The sequence below is a fragment of the Crocodylus siamensis genome, chromosome 6 (assembly GCF_052110815.1).
Source record: "Crocodylus siamensis isolate JL-2025a chromosome 6, ASM5211081v1, whole genome shotgun sequence".
Lineage (NCBI taxonomy): Eukaryota > Metazoa > Chordata > Crocodylia > Crocodylidae > Crocodylus > Crocodylus siamensis.
In genome coordinates this window covers 16,492,684-16,513,938 of record NC_143400.1, presented here as the reverse complement: position 1 = coordinate 16,513,938, position 21,255 = coordinate 16,492,684, and the positions used below count along the sequence as shown (strand labels likewise).

The window sequence follows — 21,255 nt, the reverse complement described above, 5'->3', positions numbered from 1 at the left end:
CCTGAGTCAGAGCACAAGTCTGCGTTGCCCAATCTCCTGTGCCACACAAGGGCAGAGAACGGAGGCTGAAAGGGAGGGTGAACTGGCTCTAACCAGGGGTTTCCCTCCAGTTCCTCCATCCCTTGCAGCCTCCAGCACTGATGGTCCAGGATGCTCTGCTGCAGAAGCTGAGCCCCTCACTCCCATGCTCAACAGCAACCCATGCCCCTTTCCTCCAAGAATGTGTCCAATCCCTTTGTGAATCTGGCTAAACTGTCTATATCTTTTTTGGTTAGTCTACAAAGGTGCCTGCCTACCCTGCCTTCAGACTCACACAGCTAACTATCTGTCCGGGCCCTACAGCCACAGCAATCCCTCCTGCCTTCGAGGTCTCTGAGAGGTCGAGCCAGCCTCACTATATGGATTCAAATAAAGTAGGCGCAAGCTGTGCTGCATATGAAAACCATGAAAGCTTGGGCAATGTCTCTTGCACAAAAAATGCAAGACAATGGCTGGGGCAAGACCGGATTGTGGTAACAAGACTGTCTGTCGCAAGAAAATCAAACTCCGCTAATGGCTTGCAAACCATTCGCACTCAGGGCTACACCCGGAGCTTGCGGGAAGAATCTCGCAGAGCCGGAGGATGGACTGAGTCAGCTCCTGGGAGCCTTTCCTGTCTCTGGGAGGTCTGCTGCCAGGTGGAGACCGCCGGCCACAGCAGCAGTGAAGGATCCCAGTGAGGCAGGCAGGAGGAGGATGCTGCGGTGAAAGGGGGGTTGCACACCAGGACCCCTGGGTTCCACTTCCGGCTCTGCCATTGCTTCTGTGCTCCTGCCCATCAGCAGGCCCATGATGCCGATGCACCCGAGCAGAGAGGCTATGTGCTGCTCCGCTGGACGGCCCCAGGCAGGAGCGGAGGGTAACGTGCTGCTGGAACCAGCTGGACGGGGCTTGGCTGAGCTGCACCGAAACCGCTTGTGTCCCAGGCTCTGTTTTGACAACTTGGCAATGGCTGCATGCGTGTTGTCAAGACAAACAAGCCCAGCCCCCCTGAAGGAGCCCGACGCTGAGCCAAGAGCAGGACTGGGACAGAGAGCATCGATGTGTGGAAAAGCAGCAGTGCCTGCTAAAAGGACCATATGGACGGGAGCCATGGGAGGGGAGGCAGAGAACACTCTGGGAATCTAGTTCCCTTTGGCTGCATTCAACTGCAAGGAAGAGTTAATTCATGGGAGAAGATGTAGAGGGACTTGTGAAATACAGAGAATTGACTCCATCCATTAATACTCAAGAGCAGGATGTGCCCCCTGATGTTGCCTGACATGCAGGGAATGCAGCTCAACCTCTGGACTAGGCAAAAAAAAATCTTTAAAAACCCTTCAGATCAGTCCAGGTTGTAATCCTGCATCCAGGATCCACATGGCTCAGCTTAAGTCTGCCCGGATCAGAACCCGAAGCCCCATCCCCAAGTTCAAGGTCAGAGGCCCCATTTGCCTGGTGTTTGGCCCTGTCCTTATGGGGTGGCAGTGAAATGGTAGCTCCTACAGCAGTGCCAGCATGACAGGAGATAGCAGCTGGCAAATCTGGCACTGAGCACTCACCAGCTGTGCCGTCAGGCCAGCTTCCCGCCCCCTCCCGATGCTGCATAATCAATCACAAGCCTTGTTCTGGATAAAGGCTGCCTACCCCATGCTCCCGCCCCAGCAGGTCGTTCTCCACGGACATACCGAGATGTCGTAGTGCCCCGCGGGGGCAATGTGAGTCACCGTCCCCCGGCTCCGAGGTGGCACCATGATTTTGTGCTTGATGAGGGAATTCTCCTTCACTACCCCGTAGATGTCCCCGCCGGTTAGGTGGCTGCCGACCTGGGCAGGGAGGGGAGAGGACGGATGGGTGAGCTGCAGAGACCTCCAGCCAAGAGGATGGGACAGAGATGTGCAGCACGCGGTACTGCTTAATGCCAATTTAGGCCAGGTTTTTACAGCCACTGCCCCTCATTGGGGGTGTCCCTGGCCAGGCTCCTAGCCCTCCTCTGCTTTTCTGCAGGGGTTCATCCACCCCTGCACCCTTTCCCCATGCCTCTGCTTGGGATATCACCACAACTGACACCCACATGGGGAGCCCTGGGGAGGAAAGAGCAGCAGAAGCAGAAGGATGACCTGGGAACTAAGATGCTTTTGTCCTTACATACACCCTTCGGGGCCAAGGGACAACAGGGATTCAGGAATAATAACACCATAAGCATAGCTATGGAGTGGGTCAGACCACAGGTCCATCTTGCCCAGGCTCCTGTCTCACACGGGGCAGAAAGGGAGAGTGAACTGGGTCAGGGTTTCCCACTGTCCCTCTCATTTGCAGCCTCCAGCACTTAAGGTCTGGGAAGCTCTGACTCAAGCTGCACCCCCGCTGCCACGCTCAACAGCGGCGCTGCTCCTTTCCTCCAAGAATGTCTCCTATCCCTTTGGGGATCTGGCGACACGCTTAGCTTCCCCCATATCTGTTGGTAATGAGTCCCTCGCTTTAGTTCCCCGCTACGTGACAACGTACTTTCTTATGTTTATTTTAAGCGTACTGTCTACCGGCTTCATGTCATGACCCTTCGTTCTCCTATGGAGAGAAACGGTCAATACTAGACCCCTATTCACTTTCTCTTCACCGCTCAGTATTTTGTAAACCCTGCTCTTCTCCCCCGTCAAGCATCTCTTTCCTGACCAGGCCTGGCCTCTGCAGTCGCTCCTCCTAGGGACGCCCCTCCATACACTCAGCATCCTTATGGCCCTTCTCTGCACCCGCTCTAGTTCTTCTAGATCGTTTTGGAGGTGCGGGGACCAGAACTGGGCACAGGATTCAGGATGGGGACACCCCATGGATCTATAAAGGGGCATCCTGATTCTTCCTGTCTGGTTTACAACTCCCTTATTAATAACCCCTCGCACGTCATTTGCCTTTCTGGTGCCAGCTAAGCCCTGAGCGGATGCCCATAATACCTCCCTGATATTTCCTGTGTGGTAACAGCTCGCGTAGAGCCCACCATAGCGTAGCTATAGCTTGAGTCAGAGCTAAGCCCCGCACTTGGCCCATGCTAGGGCTGTGTGGGGAGCGGCGAGGGGACTCAGGAGGAGGCGCTATTCCCTGGCAGCCAGCGCTGATCTCAGTGCCCCGGGAAGGGCAAGGGGCCGCGATGTACGAAGGCTCAGTGGTGATCCCAGCCGGTACGAGGGGGTGCCGTGCCAATGGGGACTGTGTCGGTGACAACCCATTCATGCCTGCCTGGTGCCAGGAAGCCCTGCATTGCCAGGGGCAGGTGGGGCATCAGTGAGGGGCACTGCCCCAGCATCACTCCAATGCCTGAATGTGGTCCTGGAGATGCTGTGCCCATTGCATGCATCCCAGAGTTTCGGGGGCCTGCTTCCTCTCTCTACCTGCAAAGGCCCAGCCCTGCCTTGCCCCCGAGCTTGTGGCACCCTCAGCCCTTCACAGGGTCGCCCATGAGAGACCCTTGCCACCGGGACCTCTGCCCAGTGCTTGGAAAGGGCGAGTCTCCCAGCAAAGCTGCCCGGAGGCTGCTCCCAGCCCAGCTGTGCGCTTACCCGGATGCTGGGGCTGGGGGCGAAGTCCCACGTGAGGCGGCGGGACAGAGCCGGGATGTTGATGCCCCGGGGAATGTAGATGCTTTGGGTCAGCTCCGTGATGTCTTTCAAGGGGCGCTGGATCCCGTCGAAGATGGAGCCCAAGATGCCCGGGCCCAGCTCCACCGAGAGCGGCTTCCCCGTGCGCAGCACCGGGTCCCCCACGCACACCCCCGCTGCGGCTGTGCTCAGGAAAGGCACGAGACGGGGGTCTAGCCGGGCGGGCTTTCCCGAGCGCAGCACCTGGTCCCCCACGCACACCCGGGGCCAGAGGCAGGCGGAGGGGGGAGAGGCATGGCTTGGAGAAGGGCAGGAGTGAGGGGTGACTTGGCGGGGGAGTGGAGGGGCGAGGGGCAAACCAGCAGGGGATGGCAGGAAGGATACAGGTCTCCTCGTACACCTGGATGGTGGCCAGGTCCCCCTCAAGGCGGATGATCTCGCCCACCAGCTCGGCGTGGCCCACACGCACCAGCTCATACATGGCCGACCCCGTCATGCTGCAGGCAGTGACCACTGCCGGGACACGAGAGGCTGTGATGAGCCCCCACGCAGGGCCCACACCCCTGCCTCTGCCTCCTTGCCCCCTCCTCCCAGACCCCTGCCCACGCCTCCCCTGGGGTAGCAGAGCCGGGGGCGCTCCCAGCTGAGCCAGGGACCCTGCCTGATTTCCTACCCCCTTGCAATCACCCGCACCTCCAAGCTGCGCCTGGTCTCGGCTGCCCTACCTGGCCCAGAGACGCCGTGCACGAAGCCCAGCATGCTCTCCTCCTCCACGTCCTCGATCCGGGGCAGCCTGGAGAACTCCATGGCCCCGGCGCTGCAGGGCTGCGAGAGGCCTGGCCGAGCCCCTCCAAGAGACGGGCCTGGCTCCTGCTTCGGGGGTGCAAAGCTGCAGTCACCCCCGCAAAGGATCAGTGCACAGCTCTTGCCCTGGGATGCAAAGCGGGTCTTTGCTCGGGTGCAGCCAGGAGCAGCAGGCGTGAGCACGCTCTGCTGGCTTTGCTGCACGCTGCCAAGCCCACCCAGGCCCCTGGGGAGGCAGACGGCACGGCCCAGGGGTCCTGCCTCTGCTCGGGGAGCGAGAGGCTCGTCTTCAGCCAGGCACGTTCACTTGACTGGAGGATGTCAGACCATGGTGAACCTGTGGCCAGTGTAGCCAAGACGTGCAGGGGGCACGCTGCTGGGCCCTGGGAGCTAGGCCCACCCCAGGGAGGTTCAGGGAAATGCCCCTTCAGCCGATGTGTGGGCACGTGGTGCAATTTCTGGGCCCGTGGGTCCAGCTGGGGCCAGGTAACGCGATGGCGCAAGTGAAGCTGGGCCTCAGGGGGGACGCATGGAGGAACTGGGTTTCTCTTCTCCTGAAGCTCCTACACTTGACCCCTATGGGGACATTGCTCCGGGCTGCTACTGCCAGGTGCACCCATGCCCCGGGGCTGGGCCGTGCTGGGAGGCCCTGGCACAGCCGTGTCAGCTCAGGCTTCAGGCCCTCCAGACCCAGCTCGTGCTGGCCCGGACTTGTCACAGGCCAGCCAGGGGAAGGCTCCCGGTGCTCGCTGCCAGACAAAGTGCTGGGGACTGGGCACTTCAGCCTACCCCAGAGGAAGGGGAGCTGCTGCAGCCAGAAATACAGGGAGCAAAGGAAAAGGCAGGGGTTAGAGCAGTGATTCTCAACTGGGGAGGTACCAGCACCCTGGGGTGCCGCAAGATGCTTTCAATGGCACCGCGCCACATTAGCCCTGGTAGGTAACGAACACGATTCATGAGACAAAGCTGGAGATTTCCAATACAAATCCCTCCCCCTGAGCTCTTTGCAACAGAAAGGCTGCTCTGTTATTTTTCTATAGGCCAAAAAAGAAGAGAGAAGTCTAAGAGCCGGCCTTTTCTGAAGAGAGCCTCGAGTCTACGCAGGGGCGGAGAACCCCCGGGTCAGACCCTGCAGGGGACTGCAGTATGGGCGGGTGGCAGGCAGCAATGCGAGGGTGAACGGGGAAACAGGCACGCTGTGGTGGAGCTCTCCCACGGCAGAGGGCACAGCCCTGGAGCTTGCAAACCTCCCTCCAAGCTCTGGCAGCGTGGGCTTCAGATCCAGCCTCCACTGATGAAAGCTAACTCGCATGCGCACCTGCTTCTAGCTCAATGGGCAGAGCGGGGAGAAGGCCTGTGCTTTGGCAGGACGAGGGCTAGGGCTGAGCTTGGGAATTTGGAGCTGTGAGTCTAGGCCCTGCAGGGGAAGGGAGCGAGAGGGGAGCAAGACTGAGGGCTCTCCTTGCAGGGGGCAGACCTCGAGCAGGTCACTCCACCTGCAAACCAGAGCTGGGAGCTGCCCATCGCACAAGGCTGCCAAGTGCTGCGATGTGCACCAAGAAGCCAAGCAGCACGGCTCAGCCTGGTTCCCCCGTGCGTCCTCCTGGGTGCTGGGCTGCGGAGAAGCGCCCGCACTGCCTGGTGGGCAGGGGGCACCCCCGGGTGCGAGGGCTGCTGAGCAGTGGGTGCCAGGCAATGCCCGGAGCGAGACTGGGGATTGCAGCACAGCAGAGCTGCTGGGCACCGCATCTCTGGTGGGGGGGATGAGACCTAGCCCCCAACCCAGTCCTGCTGCTCCGCGTGTCACTGAGCAGGAGGAAGCTCCCGCACAGGCGATCTCTGTGCCCCGGCGCAAGGGCTGGGTGCTAACCACCAGCCCCCACCAACTCCCCTCAGAGAGCAAATAGGAGCCAGGAGTCCTGGGTCCTGTCCTGGGCCTGCTCCAACCATTACACTTCATTCCTCTTTCGGATCCTTGTCTAAAACCCAGGAGTCTGGGCGCTGAGAACCCCTAACCCGGGCACTGGACCGCCGCCCCTCCCCAGCGCTGGAAACAGATCCCAGGAGTCCTGACCCCCTCGGAGAGCTGGACAGAGCAGAGACAGTCCCTACCTGAGGCTCTCTCCTCTCCTGTCCTCTCAGGCCAGGGCTGGTGGCCTACAGGCAGTCCCCAGGGCTGTGCCTCTGCTGTCTGATGGGTTTATAAGGCAAGAGGGCAGAAGGGACAGGCCCGGGGCTGGCTCTCTCCTGCCCAGAAACCAGTTCCAGCCCGAGCCCGTTGCAGGAAGCTGGGGAAGGCAATGGAGGTCATTGCAAGGGGAATGGGTAACAGCCACCAGAGCCGTGTACAGTAAACAGCGGGCACTGCCCAGGCTGCCCTGCCCACCTAAGCAGCCCTGCTCTGGGATCCACCAGCAAGCCCAGGCGGCAGCAGCATCCCCGCACCCCTCACCTTGCCCCCGGGTCCTTCACCTGGCGCGTGCCTTCCACTGCACTCTGCCCCGCAAGTGCAGCCAGTTCTGGGGTGGGACGTGCCGCAACCAGCAAGGCAGGTGGGTGCAGACCTCAGATCCTCCTTTTACCTGCGGGACACTCGAGACACCCCATCACACCTCCTGGGACAAGAGCTCCCCTTCTCCAGCACCTCCCATTGAATGGGAAGCAGCCACGTCAACACCCCCAAAGGCCTCTGCCCATCTTGCACTGGGCACCCCCACACAGGCCACTGCCCAGCATCCAATGCAGGGAAATACTGTGACCACCGGGGCGGTTTTCCTAGTCGCACCCGGGGATAGCCGCTTTTCTGGCATGGGGTAGTACCCGTGGAGGTCACGTATAATAAACCTCCCACTTGCTGCTGGAGTGGGCAGAGCTTGGCTTTATGCCCACTTTATGGAAAGAGGAGACTCCTCCCTAGCGTGGGTCTGTGGAGGGCATGGGCCCAGTGGGGTCTCAATGCCCGTGCTCTCATGCCAAAGCCCTTTGCAAAAGCAGCTCTCCAGGGGAGATGCAGCTGCTTCTGGGGTGGGGAGAAGCCACTTAGGGGACCAGGATAAATCCTTCTTGCCAGGGGTGGTCTGTTGGAGCCCCTGGGGAGCTCAGGCCTGGGCTGTGCAAACCCACGCCTGGATTTAGCGAGGGGCAAAGGTCAGAGGAAAGAACCCAGGAGCCCCACACCCCACCCCCCCATCCTGCCCTCCCCTGGGGCTGAAACCAGGCCTCCTCCTAGCCCTGCCCCTCCCACCACCCCCTGTGCTGGCCCCGCCCCGTGAGCCCTGCGGTTGCTAGGACGCGCCGCAGTTGCCGGGGCGGTTGCCAAGGAGGCTGCAGGCAAGGTGGGTGTGTGGGGGGGTGCTGCAGCAGGCGGTGGGTTGGAGCGGGGGGCTGCAGGGCTGGCCAAGGGCAGGGGGCAGGTGCCATGGGGAGGCGGCTGGGGGAGACCCAGGCTCCCCCTGGGATGTGGGCCGGCTCCAGCCGGGGGTGCCTCTGGGAGAGGGGGGCCGGGAGGGGTCTGGGGGAGCTGGCGGGGAGAAGAGTGTGGGCAGGGAGTGGCGACACGCAGGTTCTCCCCCACCCCGGTGCATTGAGAGCGGAGGCTGCCCCCCTGGGCTGGCTGAAGCCCACCTGAGAGAGGCAGGACCAGCGTCAACCCACGCCCTGGCCCCGGCGTGCAAGGCCTGGCTGCACCACCCTGGTCCCACCTGGAGTTTTTCTCCGGGTTTTTTATTTTTCATGTCCTGCCTGGGGCCAAACCAGCTGCGAGGTCTATCGAGCAAGCAGAGCTCCATCGCTCAGGTCTGCGCGGTGCGTCCCTCCCCGACTCTTCAGCCCGGGGCTTCAAGCACCCCAGATCCATGGCAGCATCCTACAGGCAAGCCCAGAGACCTTGGCGTTCAGATGCCCCTGAGCCCCGCTTGCCCCGAGCTGAAAGGCTGAAGGAGCAAGCGAGGGGGAAAGCAATCCCCTGCCCCCATAAACCGTGTAGCTGAGATCCTTGGACTTGGAGGCATTTATAGTCTCGCAGGGTCGGCCCTCCCGCAGTGCAGGGGCAGGCCTTCGCCCTCTGTCTACACTGAGTCATTCGGACCAAGGAGGGGCTCTCCCCAGCCAGGTCAGTGAAACCACTTGGGCCCGAACCACCATCATGGCATCTGCCCCGGGCACCTGTCTGCAGCAGTGTCCCGTGCCCGTGCAGCCACTTATGCTGCTGGCACACACCCTTCCATCGCCAAAAAGGGCCAGGCAATGGGGAGCCCCTGGTGCCTGGCGTGCCTGGCCGTGCCCGGGGAGCAGCAGCTCCTGGCCCCCATGTTCCTCTGAGAATCCTTCCTCCCTCTGCTTTCCCTCCCCAGCTGAGGAGGCTTTTCTTTTCCCCCTCAGCTCCTTCATTTCAGCCCTGAGCCGGGCTCCCACGCCTCTGGGCGTGCCTGTGGCTGGGTGGGCATGTGCCCGCCTATCTAATCAGCCAGCACAGAGCCCAGGCTCTCCTCCCAGGGCCCATCAGTAATCCTACTCACCATGTGCATAACGGGCTCCAGACCCAGATCATTAACCCCTACGGGGTGGGCTACGAATGCATTTCATGGCACTTGAACTACAGCGACTCACACTTAGGCCCCTGCTACACGTTGCATCTATTGCATGATTCACTGGTGAACTCCACAATAAATGTAGTGTCTACACGTGCAAAATACATTCCATGTATTATGCAATTCGTTAATCACACAATAAACTTAAAGCAGCCACACATCCGTTACACGTATTACGCGAGTCACTGGTGAATTGCGCTAGAAATTTAGAGCAGACACACTGCAAAGCATGTTACATATACTATGCAATTCGTTGATCCCACAATACATTTAGAGCAGCCACCTGCGCAAACAAATTTAGAGCAGCCCCTTGTGCACACAGTAAGTTTAGAGCAGCCACATATGTAGCTGCATGTGCATGGCCCTGTTCATTGGCGACATGTAGGCACCCCCTGAGCATGGCAGTGTACCCCATGCAAAAAGGCGCCACCAGCACTGTCGGTGGCACTTGTGGGCAGTCACTGGTCGCCACACCCCTCCTTTGCTGGTGGTGTCTGCAGGTGGTTCGCGATCGCTGCTGCCAACACTGCCAGCGGCATCTGGTTGCCAACTGCCGGTTGGTGCTTGCCACCCCCCGACCAACAGTGCTGTGTCTGCCTGCAGGAGCTCCCCATCTGCCACCACCATGCTCCCGCCACCGACAGTACTGCCACCACTTGCGGGAGCTCATCGTGCCCCCCCAGTCTCCGGGGGCATGCAGTGTTCATGGCCCTGTTGCAGATGTGGTGAGTGGCATTATCCCACAATTCACTTGTGACTCACGCAATAAATGTAGACCAGCCACATGTGCAGAGCATGTTACATATATTAGACACTTCACTGGTGAATTGTGCAATACATGTAGACCGGCCACACATGCAAAGTAATGAGCGTGTGATAAAAACGACTCTCCAGCTACAAAAAGAGCTAACCCACTATAAAGTTATTGATGTGGGATAAATGCGTAACAGTTCTAGAGCTGGTTTCTATCCAGCTTTCATTTGCCCATATAGCAGGGCCCCTATTAGTCACGTGAGTGCATGTAGGCACCCAATCATTGGAACAGGATCTGGCCCTAGGACTTCACAGCTGCTGCCATCCTACATGCAGTAGTCAACACAGCACCAGGGTGCTGGGCACTTAGGCCTGTACCATTTGTGTAGAAGGAGAATCATTTCTAACTATTTGCAGTGCAGGGCCTATGACACACAGTTGGCTATCCTGCTTCCACCCAGCAGGCAGCAGCAATGAACACACCAGTGGGGTTTGAGCATCCGTGTTGTCAAGTGGAGGAGATGTGACTTGCCTGAGGCCATGCTGTGAATCAGTGGCAGAGCTGGGGGCAGGCCAGGGGGTCTGGCTGCGAGGCTGAATCACGGTGCCCGCTGGCTGGGGGGCGCTGACGGCTGCTTTGCTCCCTGCAGGTCAGTGCTGGCATGAGCGCTGCCCCCAGCCTCTGGGAGTGGAAGCCCGTCGCCCGGGATGCCCTGCTCGCCCGCGCCCACCACTCCTGCGACATGGTGCGGGGAAAGCTGCTGCTTTTCGGGGGGCTGAGGTCGGGCGAGCCCAAGGAGCCACCACTGGGGGACACAGTGGCCTTCGACCCTGTGCTGCTCACAGCCAAGACGGTGGTGCCAGGCGGCGGGGACCCGCGCAGCCACCATGACACGGCCGTGCTGGCCGACCGCTGGCTGTGCGTGGTGGGCGGCTGGGACGGCGCGCACCGCGTCTCGTCTGTGTGCTGCTTCGATGCCGAGCAGGGGCGATGGGAGCGCTGGGCCGAGGGGCCCTCCAATGACCCCCCGGTGGGGCTCAGCAGCCACACCTGCACCAAGGTGTCGGAGCACGAGCTGCGGGTGGTGGGTCGGCAGGGCGGCCTACGCACCCAGCGGCGCTTCGCCAGCCTCTACACGCTGCGTGTCAACCCCGCCACCAAGACCTACTGGTAGGTACCTTTGGGGTGGCTCACCCAGGCCCCGCTAGGGCTCTGGGAAGGTGGCTTCCTGCCCAGGTGTGACAGGGACCCCACACTTCCCAGGCTGTTTGGGGGCCCTTTTAACATGCCCAAGGGAGTTGTTAAAGGTCTGAGCTTCCCCCAACTGCACTGGGGGGCTCAGACCCCCAACTGGCTGCCACAGTAATGCGGCATCCTTCTGGGCCTGGGCAGCGGGGTCTCCTGCGCATGGCAGGGGGGCCTCTGGATGGCAGCCACCAGCCCCTCGGTTGGCTTAAGAGGTCCCCCAAATACCCCAGTACGGGGGTGGCAGGAACCTTCCCCTCTGCTGTAGGTACAAGGAGGAGGCTTTGCGCCTGGCCTCACGAGCTGGGCACTCAGCCATGCTGCTCCACGACCCTGGAGGCTACCGGCTGGTGGTGTTCGGGGGCCGCGACTCCTGTGACATGGAGGTGGCCGGACACTGGAGCAAGGCCAAAATCCACGTGAGTGGCTGATGGCACTGGACGGTCCCTGCTTGCAATGAGCCCTTTGCTCCAGGCAGCTTCAGTGGGAGACTGCAAGTAGCCAGGAGCTTCCCTTACCCCGCAGCCAGTGCTCCTGCCCCACTCCCACAGCACATGGCAGGGGGGGGATCTCCTTTGTCCCCCAGGGGCTCACCTGCTCCTGGGCTCACCTGCCCTGTCCTCACCCTCTGCCCTTTCCGTTCCCCCAGGTGGAGCCTGTGCACGCGCCGAAGCTGACGGCGCAGCTCTCTCGCCTGGTGGGCTCGGGGAGAGGCTCCCCGCAGGCTCCCAAGGGCCTGAGGCACCAGTCTTGCAGCGTGGTCGGGCCTTTCGCTGTGGTCTTTGGGGGAGAGACATTGGCCAAGGGGAGAGATGCCGTCAGCAATGACCTCTACATCTATGACACAAGTATGTCATGGGAGCAAGGAACTGGCTGGCATGCACTTGCACACAGCTCTGTGTATGTGTGTGCGCGTGCGTGCATGCCTGTGAGTGTGCTAACTCTTGCCATCTACTGGATGGAGTCAGGACTGCTCAGCCTGTGGCTCCTTAGCCCCATATTGCACGGTGTTAGTGGTGATACTCCCTTAGTTCTTGCCTTGGAGCAAAGATCTGTGTCTTTCCCTTCTCCCGGCCCAATGCTAGGCAGTCTTGGGTGACCGTAGGGCACAAATCAGTAACAGCTCTGCCCTGGCATGACCCAAAGGATTTGCTGTGGGTTCAGGGAGAGCCCAGGGGCAAAGATAGGGGTGGGAAAGGGGAAGGAAGGAGGTAAGAAAGGGAGGCTGAGGGAAGCCCATGGTCTGGGGTAGTTGCTGGACCCTGGATGCCCTGGGTGTGGCTCTAGACTCGGCTTGAGCAGCCTGTAGCTACCTTCCCTCTGATACAGGTGGGGGGAACTACAGTTCCCAGCATGCTCCAAAGGGAGGCAGAGCTGCTGCACACAGGCTCATGGGAGCAGCAGTGCCAGGGCCCACACCTGTCCCCAGCTGCTGAAAGCAGCCACAACCCCACAGCTCAGAAGCTGAAGTTGCAACACTGCACCGAAGAGGTCGAGATTCCCTGGGCCACAGAGAGGAAGCAAGGACCGGCCTGGACACCGCCTGGAGAGGGGCATCCTGGTCCGGACCCTGTTCCCACAGCAGCTCAGTAGCCAGCGATGCCTAGTACAACCTCCCAGAGCTCGGGCAAAAGCCAGGAGCAGCAGACTGCAGATCCCACATGCTTCATTTGGCCCAGGATCTCCAAGACCACATAGCACCCACACCTGCACCCAGGCACTGCCCTGGGGGGGATAGGGCTGTCACCCCACTCCCCCACAGGCTGGAGCTACTGGAGGACAGAGGCCTGGCTGCTCTACCTGGGCTCTGATTTGGAAGGAGAGTGCTCCTGGTCGCTGGGGCTGGGCATCAGGCAAACCCTGAGCACCTGCCAGTGCTCGATACAACCCCCTCTGAAGCCTACCGCAACAGGGTGCACCCCATGCCCCAAGTAGGGAAACTGAGGCATGACAGGGGAAATGGCTTGCTCGGAGTCACCAGAGTCCGGGCTGAGACTAAAACCCCAGAGTCCTGGCTCCCGGGTGTCCCTGCAACAGGCTGTCGCTCACATCCTGGAGGCTCCTCGGGTTGATGCCTGTTTCCCTTTGGTGTCTCTGATGTGGAGCCTGCCAGCAGCAGGCAGGGCTAGATGAGGCAGGCTGGCAGGGGGACCCTCCTGGCCAAGCCCCCATGCTCTGCCCTTCCTCTCATGTTTCCCAGGATGCTCCTCCCCAAGCTGGCTCCACTTCCCTGGCTCAGACAGGCGCCAGAAGAGGGTCGGGCACCGCACCTGCCTGTGGGACGACAAGCTGTACCTGGTCGGGGGCTTTGGGCCCGATGGGAAGACGCCCTGCCCCGAGGTCTGCATCCTGGACATCCCTGAGTGAACAGAGAGTGCCCACCATCTCCTTGGCATCCTCTGTGTGGCCCAGACAACCCGCCGTCTTCTTGCGAGCAGTGCAGCCTGCCCTTGGCTCAGGCGTGGTGCATGGGAAATAAAAGGGCCCCATGGAACCGGATCTGTCCCTTTTCTGTCCTCTGCGGGGCACCACCGGGCGCCCGCCTCACTGTCCCCCTCTGTGGCACGGTGATGGTGGGGAGGGTGATGGCCATGCCGTTCTCCACACTTGGCTTCAAGGCCTGGGGTCTCTCCTGCTTGGCCTCACCCAGCCGAGCCTCCAGGCTCCTTGGAGGAGATGAACTGTGAATCTCTCCTGTGGGATGGACGGACAAGCCAGGCCCTCCCTTCCACCAGGACATGGGCCCCTGTGCACATAGGGCTTGTGCTGGCATTGAACACCCAGGGCTGGGGTGGCTCAGATAATGGGCAAGAAGAAGGGACATCAGAGGAAGTGTTGCACAGCAGCCGCCAGCACCACGAGCCACTGCGCTGAGCACTGTGCCCACGGGCTGAGCAGAGCTCATGCAAGTTGCAGCCCCACGCAGCGAGGGCAGGGTCATTCACTCAGAGCTAATTAGCCCTCCTGAGGTTTGGGAGCCACCAGTGACTCAGGAACTTCCTGGGTTTATTCGGCCGGGGGAAAGCCTCCAGGCCAGGCTCCACATTTGTCCTCTCAGCAGAGGCTTCCAGCTGCCTCCCTGAGGCCAAGTCAGGAGGGCATGGGGCAGGGCTGGGCCGGACCTTGGCTGGGACGATGCCAGGCCAGAGCTCCCCACGGCTGCACTGCAGTGCTGTAGCCAGAGCCGGGAAACCAAGGCCCTGACCGCAGTCTGGTTTTGTCAGCCTGCTGCTTCACTCACGCGCAACTTGAGGGGAAATGGCTGCTTTGGTAACGCTCTGGGCCTCCCCCTTCCCCTCAGCAGGTGAGAGCAGGTCTCAGCCTCCAGCACTTCCAGCAGTTAGGGAAGGCGAGATGCCAGGTGCCTGCAGGCCACGCTTGAGCAAGAGCAGCAAAAAGCAGCCAGGCCAGGCCAAGCCAAGCCATAGGCCTTGGTAATGTTTCAATACCTGGCCATGTTACAGGTGCCCCCCTTGTAGGACACAGCTGAGGGCAGGTGCAGATCTTTTCTCCCACCAGTGCTTCCTGTGCACCCTTCACACCCGTGCAGAGCCAGTTGCAGTGAGGCCTGGGACCAAGAGCCGGGCCCACTGCAGGGGCCTGTGCGCTGCTCCCTTCAGCACGTGGTGTGGAGGGCAGCAGTGGCTGCATCAAGCCTGCGAGCAGGAAGTGCATTCATGGGGGAACAGGGGTTGCTACTGGTAAATAGGACCAGCATGCCCACAGCCCCACTCTGTGCCCCTTTCCCACTGCCCTGCCCCACGTTTCTGGGCTGGATGCTGCCAGAGCAGACCCTGTGCCTCACCCCCCTGCTAGCGAGGGCCATTCTGCCCCCCACCCCCTTGCAATATAGCTCCCTCCCTGCCAGGGCAGCTGGACGCTGTGCTGCAGAAACCACCGGGCCACGCTGCCAAAATGGCATGCAGTCACTTGCCCCCGATGTGGGTGCACATGGGGCAGATGCCAACTGCCTCAGCCCATGGCTTCTAAACAAGGCTGTGTGGCGGGCCAGTGGGGGGCGCTCCTGCGTTGAGCCGCCCACCTCCCTGCGCCCGCCCACCTGCCAGGCTCTGAATGCCTCCCTAGGGCGCCTCATGCTCGGCCGGCCCCTCTCCCAGAGCACACTCGCTAGTCTGGGGGTAACGTCCCCGCCACCACCCCGAGAAGGGACTCACTCTCGGCCCTGTGTCCTCGGGGAAACACAGGCCTAATAGTCCGACGGGTACTCGACCCAGTACAGGCACTTGGGGCACTTCCCCAAGTCCAGGGGCAAAAAGTAGTCTCCCTTAGTCCACAGACCTAAGGGGTCTCTTAGGCATAATTTAGACCCACCCCTCAATAAGTCTCCCACACCAGTCAAAAAGGAGAACTGTATTGATTACAGGGGGTAGGGGAAACTAGGGTACAGGGTTGAGCAATATCTTAGGAATCCTAAAGAGCAAACAGTGTGGCTGCGGTAGCCTTTTGATCATGCATCTGTGTTACTGGCTGCTAGATATCTAATCCGATTGAGCAGCTTCCTCACAAGCATCTTCCAGAGCTCTCCAGTTTCCCCTCTGGAGCCTGGGGGTGAGAGAGAGAGCTAGGTGGTAAGGCTTCTCTGTCTCCCCTGCTTTGCTGCTGCTTCACCTCATGGCCGAAGAGAGAGAGCCTCCTCTCCCCCAACTTATATAGCCCCTGTGACCTCAGTCACCTGGGCCAGTGGAGGTCAGCCCCAGTTGGCTGTCAGCCAACCAATTTGGAATACATCACCTGTTACCGGGCAGATTCCAGCTCCCCAGGTAGATGCCCCTCACCCAGGTGGCTGATGCCAGTCCCGTGGGCAGAGGGAGCAGGTTCCCCCCTCCCTCAGGACTGCAGCCAGCTCAGGTTACCTAAAGAGACAGGCTGAGGTGTGAATCCTCTGCTGGCCCATCTAATCACATTGTCACAGGGCAGAGATTTTGGGGAGAAATGAAGATGGCTTTCTGCCACACTTCCCCCTCCCCCCCTTTAAAAGCTTGGATCCATAGCTTCACAGAGGTATGGAGACAAGCGTGCTAGTTTGGAGGGGTCACCTTTCAACCCTACAGAGAAATTACACCCCACATAATACTGATCCTAACAATAAAACATATAAAACATAACAGCACATTCAGGAACTTCCCTGCCCGAGTGCTCTCAAGCAGGTCCGAGTCCACCCGACCCACTACCCAGAGTCCTTTCGTGACAGGGCATCCGCGACCACGTTCTGGCTTCCCTTGATGTGCTCGACGGTGAAGTTGAACTCCTGAAGCCGCCAGGCCCATCGCTGAAGCTTGGCAGTGGAATTTTGCATCGTCTGCAGCCACTGCAGCGGGGCATGGTCCGTTAGGATGGTGAACTGCTGCCCCCATAGATAGGGCCTCAGCTTGTTCAGTGCCCAGATGATTGCCAAGCACTCCTTCTCGATAGATGACAGGTTTCGCTCCCAAGGGATTAACTTCCGGCTGAGGTACACCACGGGGTGCCGCGTCTCTTGGTGCTCTTGTAGGAGTACGGCTCCTAGTCCTGTGTCGGAGGCGTCCGTGGCGACGTAGAAGGGTTTATCAAAGAGCGGTGCCTTCAGGATCGGTTGTTTGACCAGGGCAGCCTTTAGGGTGTCGAATGCTTCTTGGCACCCCGGCCTCCAGACCACTGGATCAGGGCTTCCCTTCTTGGTCAGCTCGTGTAGGGGTGCCGCCGTCGCCCCAAATCCTGGGACAAACCGTCTGTAATATCCAGCCAGGCCAAGGAAGGCTCTGACTTGCTTCTTGGAGGCGGCCAGTCCTTAATGGCCTCAATCTTGTCCCATAAGGGAGCAATATGACCTCCACCCACCCGATGTCCCAAGTATACTACCTCGGATAGTGCCCACTGGCACTTTTTAGCTTTCACCGTAAGACCAGCTTGCTTGATCTTGCCTAACACGGTGGTCAGATGGATCAGGTGCGATTCAAAGTCCTGACTGAAGATGGTGATGTCATCGATGTACGCCATGGCAAACTGCTCGCACCCTTGTAGCAGGTTATTAATCAACCTTTGAAAGGATGCAGGAGAGTTGCGCATACCAAAAGGTAAAACTGTAAACTCATATAGTCCCACAGTGGTGGTAAAGGCACACTTGGCTATGGCATGCGGATCCGGTGCCATTTGCCAGAATCCTTCGGACAGATCGAGAGTAGAGATGACCTTTGCAGGGCCCAGGCGATGGAGCAAAGTGTCCATCCTGGGCATAGGGTATGCATCAGGGTGGTGATATCATTCAGCTTCCAGCAGTCCACACAGAACCAGATGGACCCGTCCTGCTTCCAGACAAGTACCACCGGGCTGGCCCAGGGACTCCTTGAAGGCCAGATTACCCCTAACTCTTCCATCTCTGTGATCTCTCACATTATTGCTTGCTTCACATTTTCATTAATTGAGTACGGTCGGGAGTGTATAGGGCGATGGCTGCCCATGTCTATGGAGTGTACCGCCAGGTCCGTTTTACCTGGTTTGTTGGAGAACACTGTTTCAAAGTCTTTGAGCACCGCAAGCAACTTGTCCTTGTCCTGGGAGGGCAGATGGTCCAGCAGGCGCAGTTCCTTTATTCCTGCCTCTCCATCCCAGTCACCGTACATGACCGGCTCCTCTGGGTCCTCAGGCGATCCTTCTACTGAGGAAATCCAGAACACCGTATCGCCTCTAGCAAAGTAAGGTTTAAGCATGTTCACATGAACAGTCTTAGGCTTTCTCCCACTCCTGGCCACAACATAGGCCACATCATCCAGCTTGTCCAGGACAACATGGGGACCTTCCCAAGCAGCTTGTAGCTTGTCTGTCTTTAGTGGCAGGAAAACCATAACCTTATCACCGCGGTCAAAGGTACGCAAGCGAGCCTTTTCATCGTACCAGGACCTCTGCTTTTCCTGGGCCTGTCCCAGGGACTCTCGTGCCACTTTCATCATGTCAGTCAGTTTCTGACGAAAGTTCAGCACATACTGCACCACGGGGGTCTTGGTGGAAGTGATTTTCCCTTCCCACTCCTCTCTCACCAAATCGAGAGGACCTCGAACTCGCCTCCCAAACATCAACTCGAATGGCGAGAACCCCGTGGACTCCTGGGGCACGTCCCGGTAGGAAAAGAGCAAGTGCGGCAGTTTCTCATCCCAGTCATTGGGGTTAGAGTCCACATAGGCCTTTAGCATCCCTTTCAAGGTCCCACTGAACCTCTCTACTAGCCCATTTGTCTGAGGGTGGTAGGCTGTGGTCTTGAGGTGTTTCACCCCACAGCACTCCCACAGGCACTTCATCACCTCCGCCAGGAAGTTTCCACCCCGGTCGGTCAGGATCTCGGAGGGAAAACCCAGCTGACAGAAGATTTTGGTTAGGGCATCAGCAACCACAGGTGCCTCAGTGGAGGTCAGGGCAACTGCCTCCCAGTACCGAGTGGCAAAGTCCACTAGAGTCAGGATGTACTTTTTCCCTCTATGAGTCTTATGCCTCAGAGGGCCCACAATGTCTATCCCCATTGGAAGGGTTGATCAATGATCGGGAGGGGCTGTAGGGGAGCCTTTCTCTTGTCCCCACTTTTGCCCTTCTGCTGGCAGATTTCACAAGATCTGCAATAGTCCGTCACATTCTGTCCGTTCCCTGCCCATGTGACCCGCACACGGTAAATCGTGAGCCATGGAGAGCAATCGTTGTCTGTATTTGCGAGGTACTATGATCTGGCGATGGGGTTCCCAGGTCTAGGCATGGCTCTTTGGCACCCACAACCGGTAGAGAAGTCCCTTATCCCAGACCACCTGCTCCCTCTTCTCTGGGGTAAACTCGCTCTCCTGCTCCTGAGCTATCTGCTGGAGGTCCTCCAAGCTGGGGTCTGCCAGAACCTCCTGCTTGAACTCCTCTTGCACGGCTAAGCTATCAGCAGAGAGTTCGGGGGCTCCTGCAGGGAGTGCATCTTCACCCTCAGGGACTTCGCTGGACTCCTCCCTGAGAATCTCTCCTTCCTCTGCTGCTGACGGACTAGACACCTCTCCGGGACTGTCACTTAGCCCACCCTCGGGGTTGCTAGTTCCCTGAGGGTCTGGTGTGCGTTCACCCCCCGCTCGGGCCTCTCCCAGGGCAGCCAATGGTGTGGCTGTCTCTTGGGGAGTTTCTAAACCTCCCCGTCTAGCCTTTTTGCTCTGCAGACGAGTCACTGCGTTAATGCGGTAGGGCTCTAGCTCTAGGGCCTGGTCCATCTCTCTGTGCAGAAGTTCTCGATTAAGTATATCCCGTCCCACCAGGATGGGAGCCGGAGCCCCTTCCATCACACCCATTTCTACATGCATCGCACAGCCTCTCCACTCGATGGGTGACCGGGTTACCAGTATCTCAAATGGCGGAGACCCCACCCCTTGAATGATAAGGGTTGGCTCCCTGCAGTTATAGCACCCCCTCTTCTCCAAATTGGGGTGTTTGGTCGAATCAGGGGCCTCCTTACACTCGGTCTGGGATGGCCCCTTTTCCCCTTTTGGACCTGGCCCTCCCCTCCCCCCTCTTTGGACCCCTTTATGTTCCTTCCCAGAGCAGGGAGGCTTCTTGTCTGACCCCTCACGATTAAGCAACAGCTGATCCGCAATTTCACCAGCCTCATGGGTGGTTTTGGGGCCCCCGTCCTTGACTAGGGTTTTAATCTCCCTTGGATAGCAATAATAAAATTGGTCCAATGTCATGAGATGGTGCAGTTTCTCAACGGTGTCAGCTTTGGCTCTGTCTGTCCATTTAAGGAAAGCATCCCACATTAAGGCCACATAATCAGCCATTGATTTCTTGGGTTGCGGGCAGATATTCTGGAATTTTGTCCGGAAATAATCCGGTCCTAACTTGACCCTTGAAGACACGGCCTGTTTAAAGGCATCATAGTCATCAGCTGCATCCAAGGGAAGGCTGTTCAGGACCACCGCCAGGTCGCCTTCTACCAGAAGAGCCATGTGCATCATGAATTTTTCCTGAGGCACTTTCCACTGTCGGGCTTGCCTTTCAAAGATGCTGAGGAACACGTCAGGATCGTCTCTGACTCGGTAGCGAGAGAAGGCTGGGGAGTTTGGTTTGGGCTGCAGATGGAGTACCTCTAGTTCATGCTCGCGCTTGAGCCTTGCCTTTTGGGCCTCCGCCTTGCGCTGTGCTGTCTTCTCCGCCGGCTCCATCTTTTTCACCTCCAGCTCCATCCTTTTCAACTCCAGCTCATACTTGCGCTTGCTCTCTCACTCCCGCTCTTCAGCTTCTAGCCGCATCTGGTACCTCCAGCGCTCCTCCGTAGGGGTTGATCTCCCTGAGGACTGTGGAATTGGTGTCCGGCGCTGTGATTCTGGGGAGGACTCAAAAGTTGGCATGCGTGAAGTTTGCTCTGTGGCCGAGTCATTGTCACTCAGGAGTTTAATCAGTTCTTCCTTCTTTAGCCTTTTCTTCACATGAAGGCCTCTCGCCCATTCTTCTAGTTCAGGCACGGTCATTTGGATGTACTGGTCCACCATCCTGGCTATCTACCCTATCCAGTCGACCCAATGCCAAATTAGAAATTGTTTGCTCAAGGGATTTCAGTGACTCTATTCCTCTTCCCAAATTATGCCTGTAAAACAGCAGGGTATTCGGATCCCACGACTGCCACCGTGTGGCGGGCCAGTAGGGGGTGCTCCTGCGTTGAGCTGCCCACCTCCCCACGCCCGCCCACCTTCCAGGCTCCGAATGCCTCCCTAGAGGCGCCTTATGCTTGGCTGACCCCTCTCCCGGAGCACACTCGCTAGTCTGGGGGTAACGTCCCCGCCACCACCCCAAGAAGGGACTGCCTCGGCCCTGTGTCCTCGGGGAAACACAGGCCTAATAGTCCGACGGGTACTCGACCTGGTACAGGCACTTGGGGCACTTCCCCAAGTCCGGGGGCAAAAAGTAAAGTCTCCCTTAGTCCGCAGACCTAAGGGGTCTCTTAGGCATAATTTAGACCCACCCCTCAATAAGTCTCCCACAACAGTCAAAAAGGAGAACTTTATTGATCACAAGGGGTAGGGTAAACTAGGGTACAGGGTTGAGCAATATCTTAGGAATCCTAAAGAGCAAACAGTGTGGCTGCGGTAGCCTTTTGATCACGCATCTGTGTTACTGCCTGCTAAATATCTAATCCGATTGAGCAGCTTCCTCACAAGCATCTTCCAGAGTTCTTCCGTTTCCCCTCTGGAGTCTGGGGGTGAGAGAGAGAGCTAGGTCCCGATGGCAAGGCTCCTCTGTCTCCCCT

The 21,255-nt window shown here is 58.9% G+C and overlaps 2 protein-coding genes across 7 annotated transcripts in view; one reads left to right on the top strand and one right to left on the bottom strand.

Annotated features, from left to right (window-relative positions):
* LOC149861288 (V-type proton ATPase catalytic subunit A-like) overlaps window positions 1-6,675 on the bottom strand; it is a 34,499-nt gene extending 27,824 nt beyond the window's left edge. Inside the window, exons 1-5 of one of the 3 annotated variants that reach the window (XM_090056380.1) lie at window positions 6,525-6,675; window positions 4,334-4,481; window positions 3,993-4,121; window positions 3,570-3,784; window positions 1,707-1,844 (exon numbers count right to left, since the gene is read on the bottom strand). In XM_090056380.1, coding sequence (XP_089912506.1) covers window positions 1,707-1,844; window positions 3,570-3,784; window positions 3,993-4,121; window positions 4,334-4,415 — 564 coding nt within the window. In that variant the 5' untranslated portion in view covers window positions 4,416-4,481; window positions 6,525-6,675. Of the gene's footprint in view, window positions 1-1,706; window positions 1,845-3,569; window positions 3,785-3,992; window positions 4,122-4,333; window positions 4,539-6,524 lie in introns of all 3 variants that reach the window. The other 2 variants (XM_090056378.1, XM_090056379.1) reach the window with 2 other exon arrangements.
* Window positions 6,676-7,677: 1,002 nt separating this feature from the next.
* On the top strand, window positions 7,678-13,493 carry KLHDC9 (kelch domain containing 9). Of its 4 annotated transcripts, none has more exons than XM_090056417.1 (6): window positions 7,693-7,747; window positions 8,169-8,283; window positions 10,405-10,925; window positions 11,269-11,419; window positions 11,650-11,848; window positions 13,201-13,493. In XM_090056417.1, exons 3-6 carry the CDS (start codon window positions 10,417-10,419, stop codon window positions 13,365-13,367), a joined length of 1,026 nt encoding a protein of 341 aa, XP_089912543.1. In that variant the 5' UTR covers window positions 7,693-7,747; window positions 8,169-8,283; window positions 10,405-10,416; the 3' UTR covers window positions 13,368-13,493. The 4 variants fall into 4 exon arrangements, with proteins under 4 accessions (XP_089912545.1, XP_089912543.1, XP_089912541.1 ...); XM_090056415.1 differs by having other exon boundaries at window positions 8,169-8,523; XM_090056419.1 differs by lacking the exon at window positions 8,169-8,283 and having other exon boundaries at window positions 7,678-7,747.
* The last annotated feature ends 7,762 nt before the right edge of the window (window positions 13,494-21,255 follow it).

What these genes read in the sequence shown, in the direction of transcription:
- KLHDC9 (XM_090056419.1), top strand. Translation starts at nt 10,417, where the DNA reads ATGAGCGCTGCCCCCAGCCTCTGGGAGTGGAAGCCCGTCGCCCGGGAT. An exon ending in GGAGCAAGGCCAAAATCCAC is followed by an intron (nt 11,420 to 11,649) that starts GTGAGTGGCTGA and finishes CCGTTCCCCCAG; the next exon opens with GTGGAGCCTGTGCACGCGCC. An exon ending in CCTCTACATCTATGACACAA is followed by an intron (nt 11,849 to 13,200) that starts GTATGTCATGGG and finishes CATGTTTCCCAG; the next exon opens with GATGCTCCTCCCCAAGCTGG.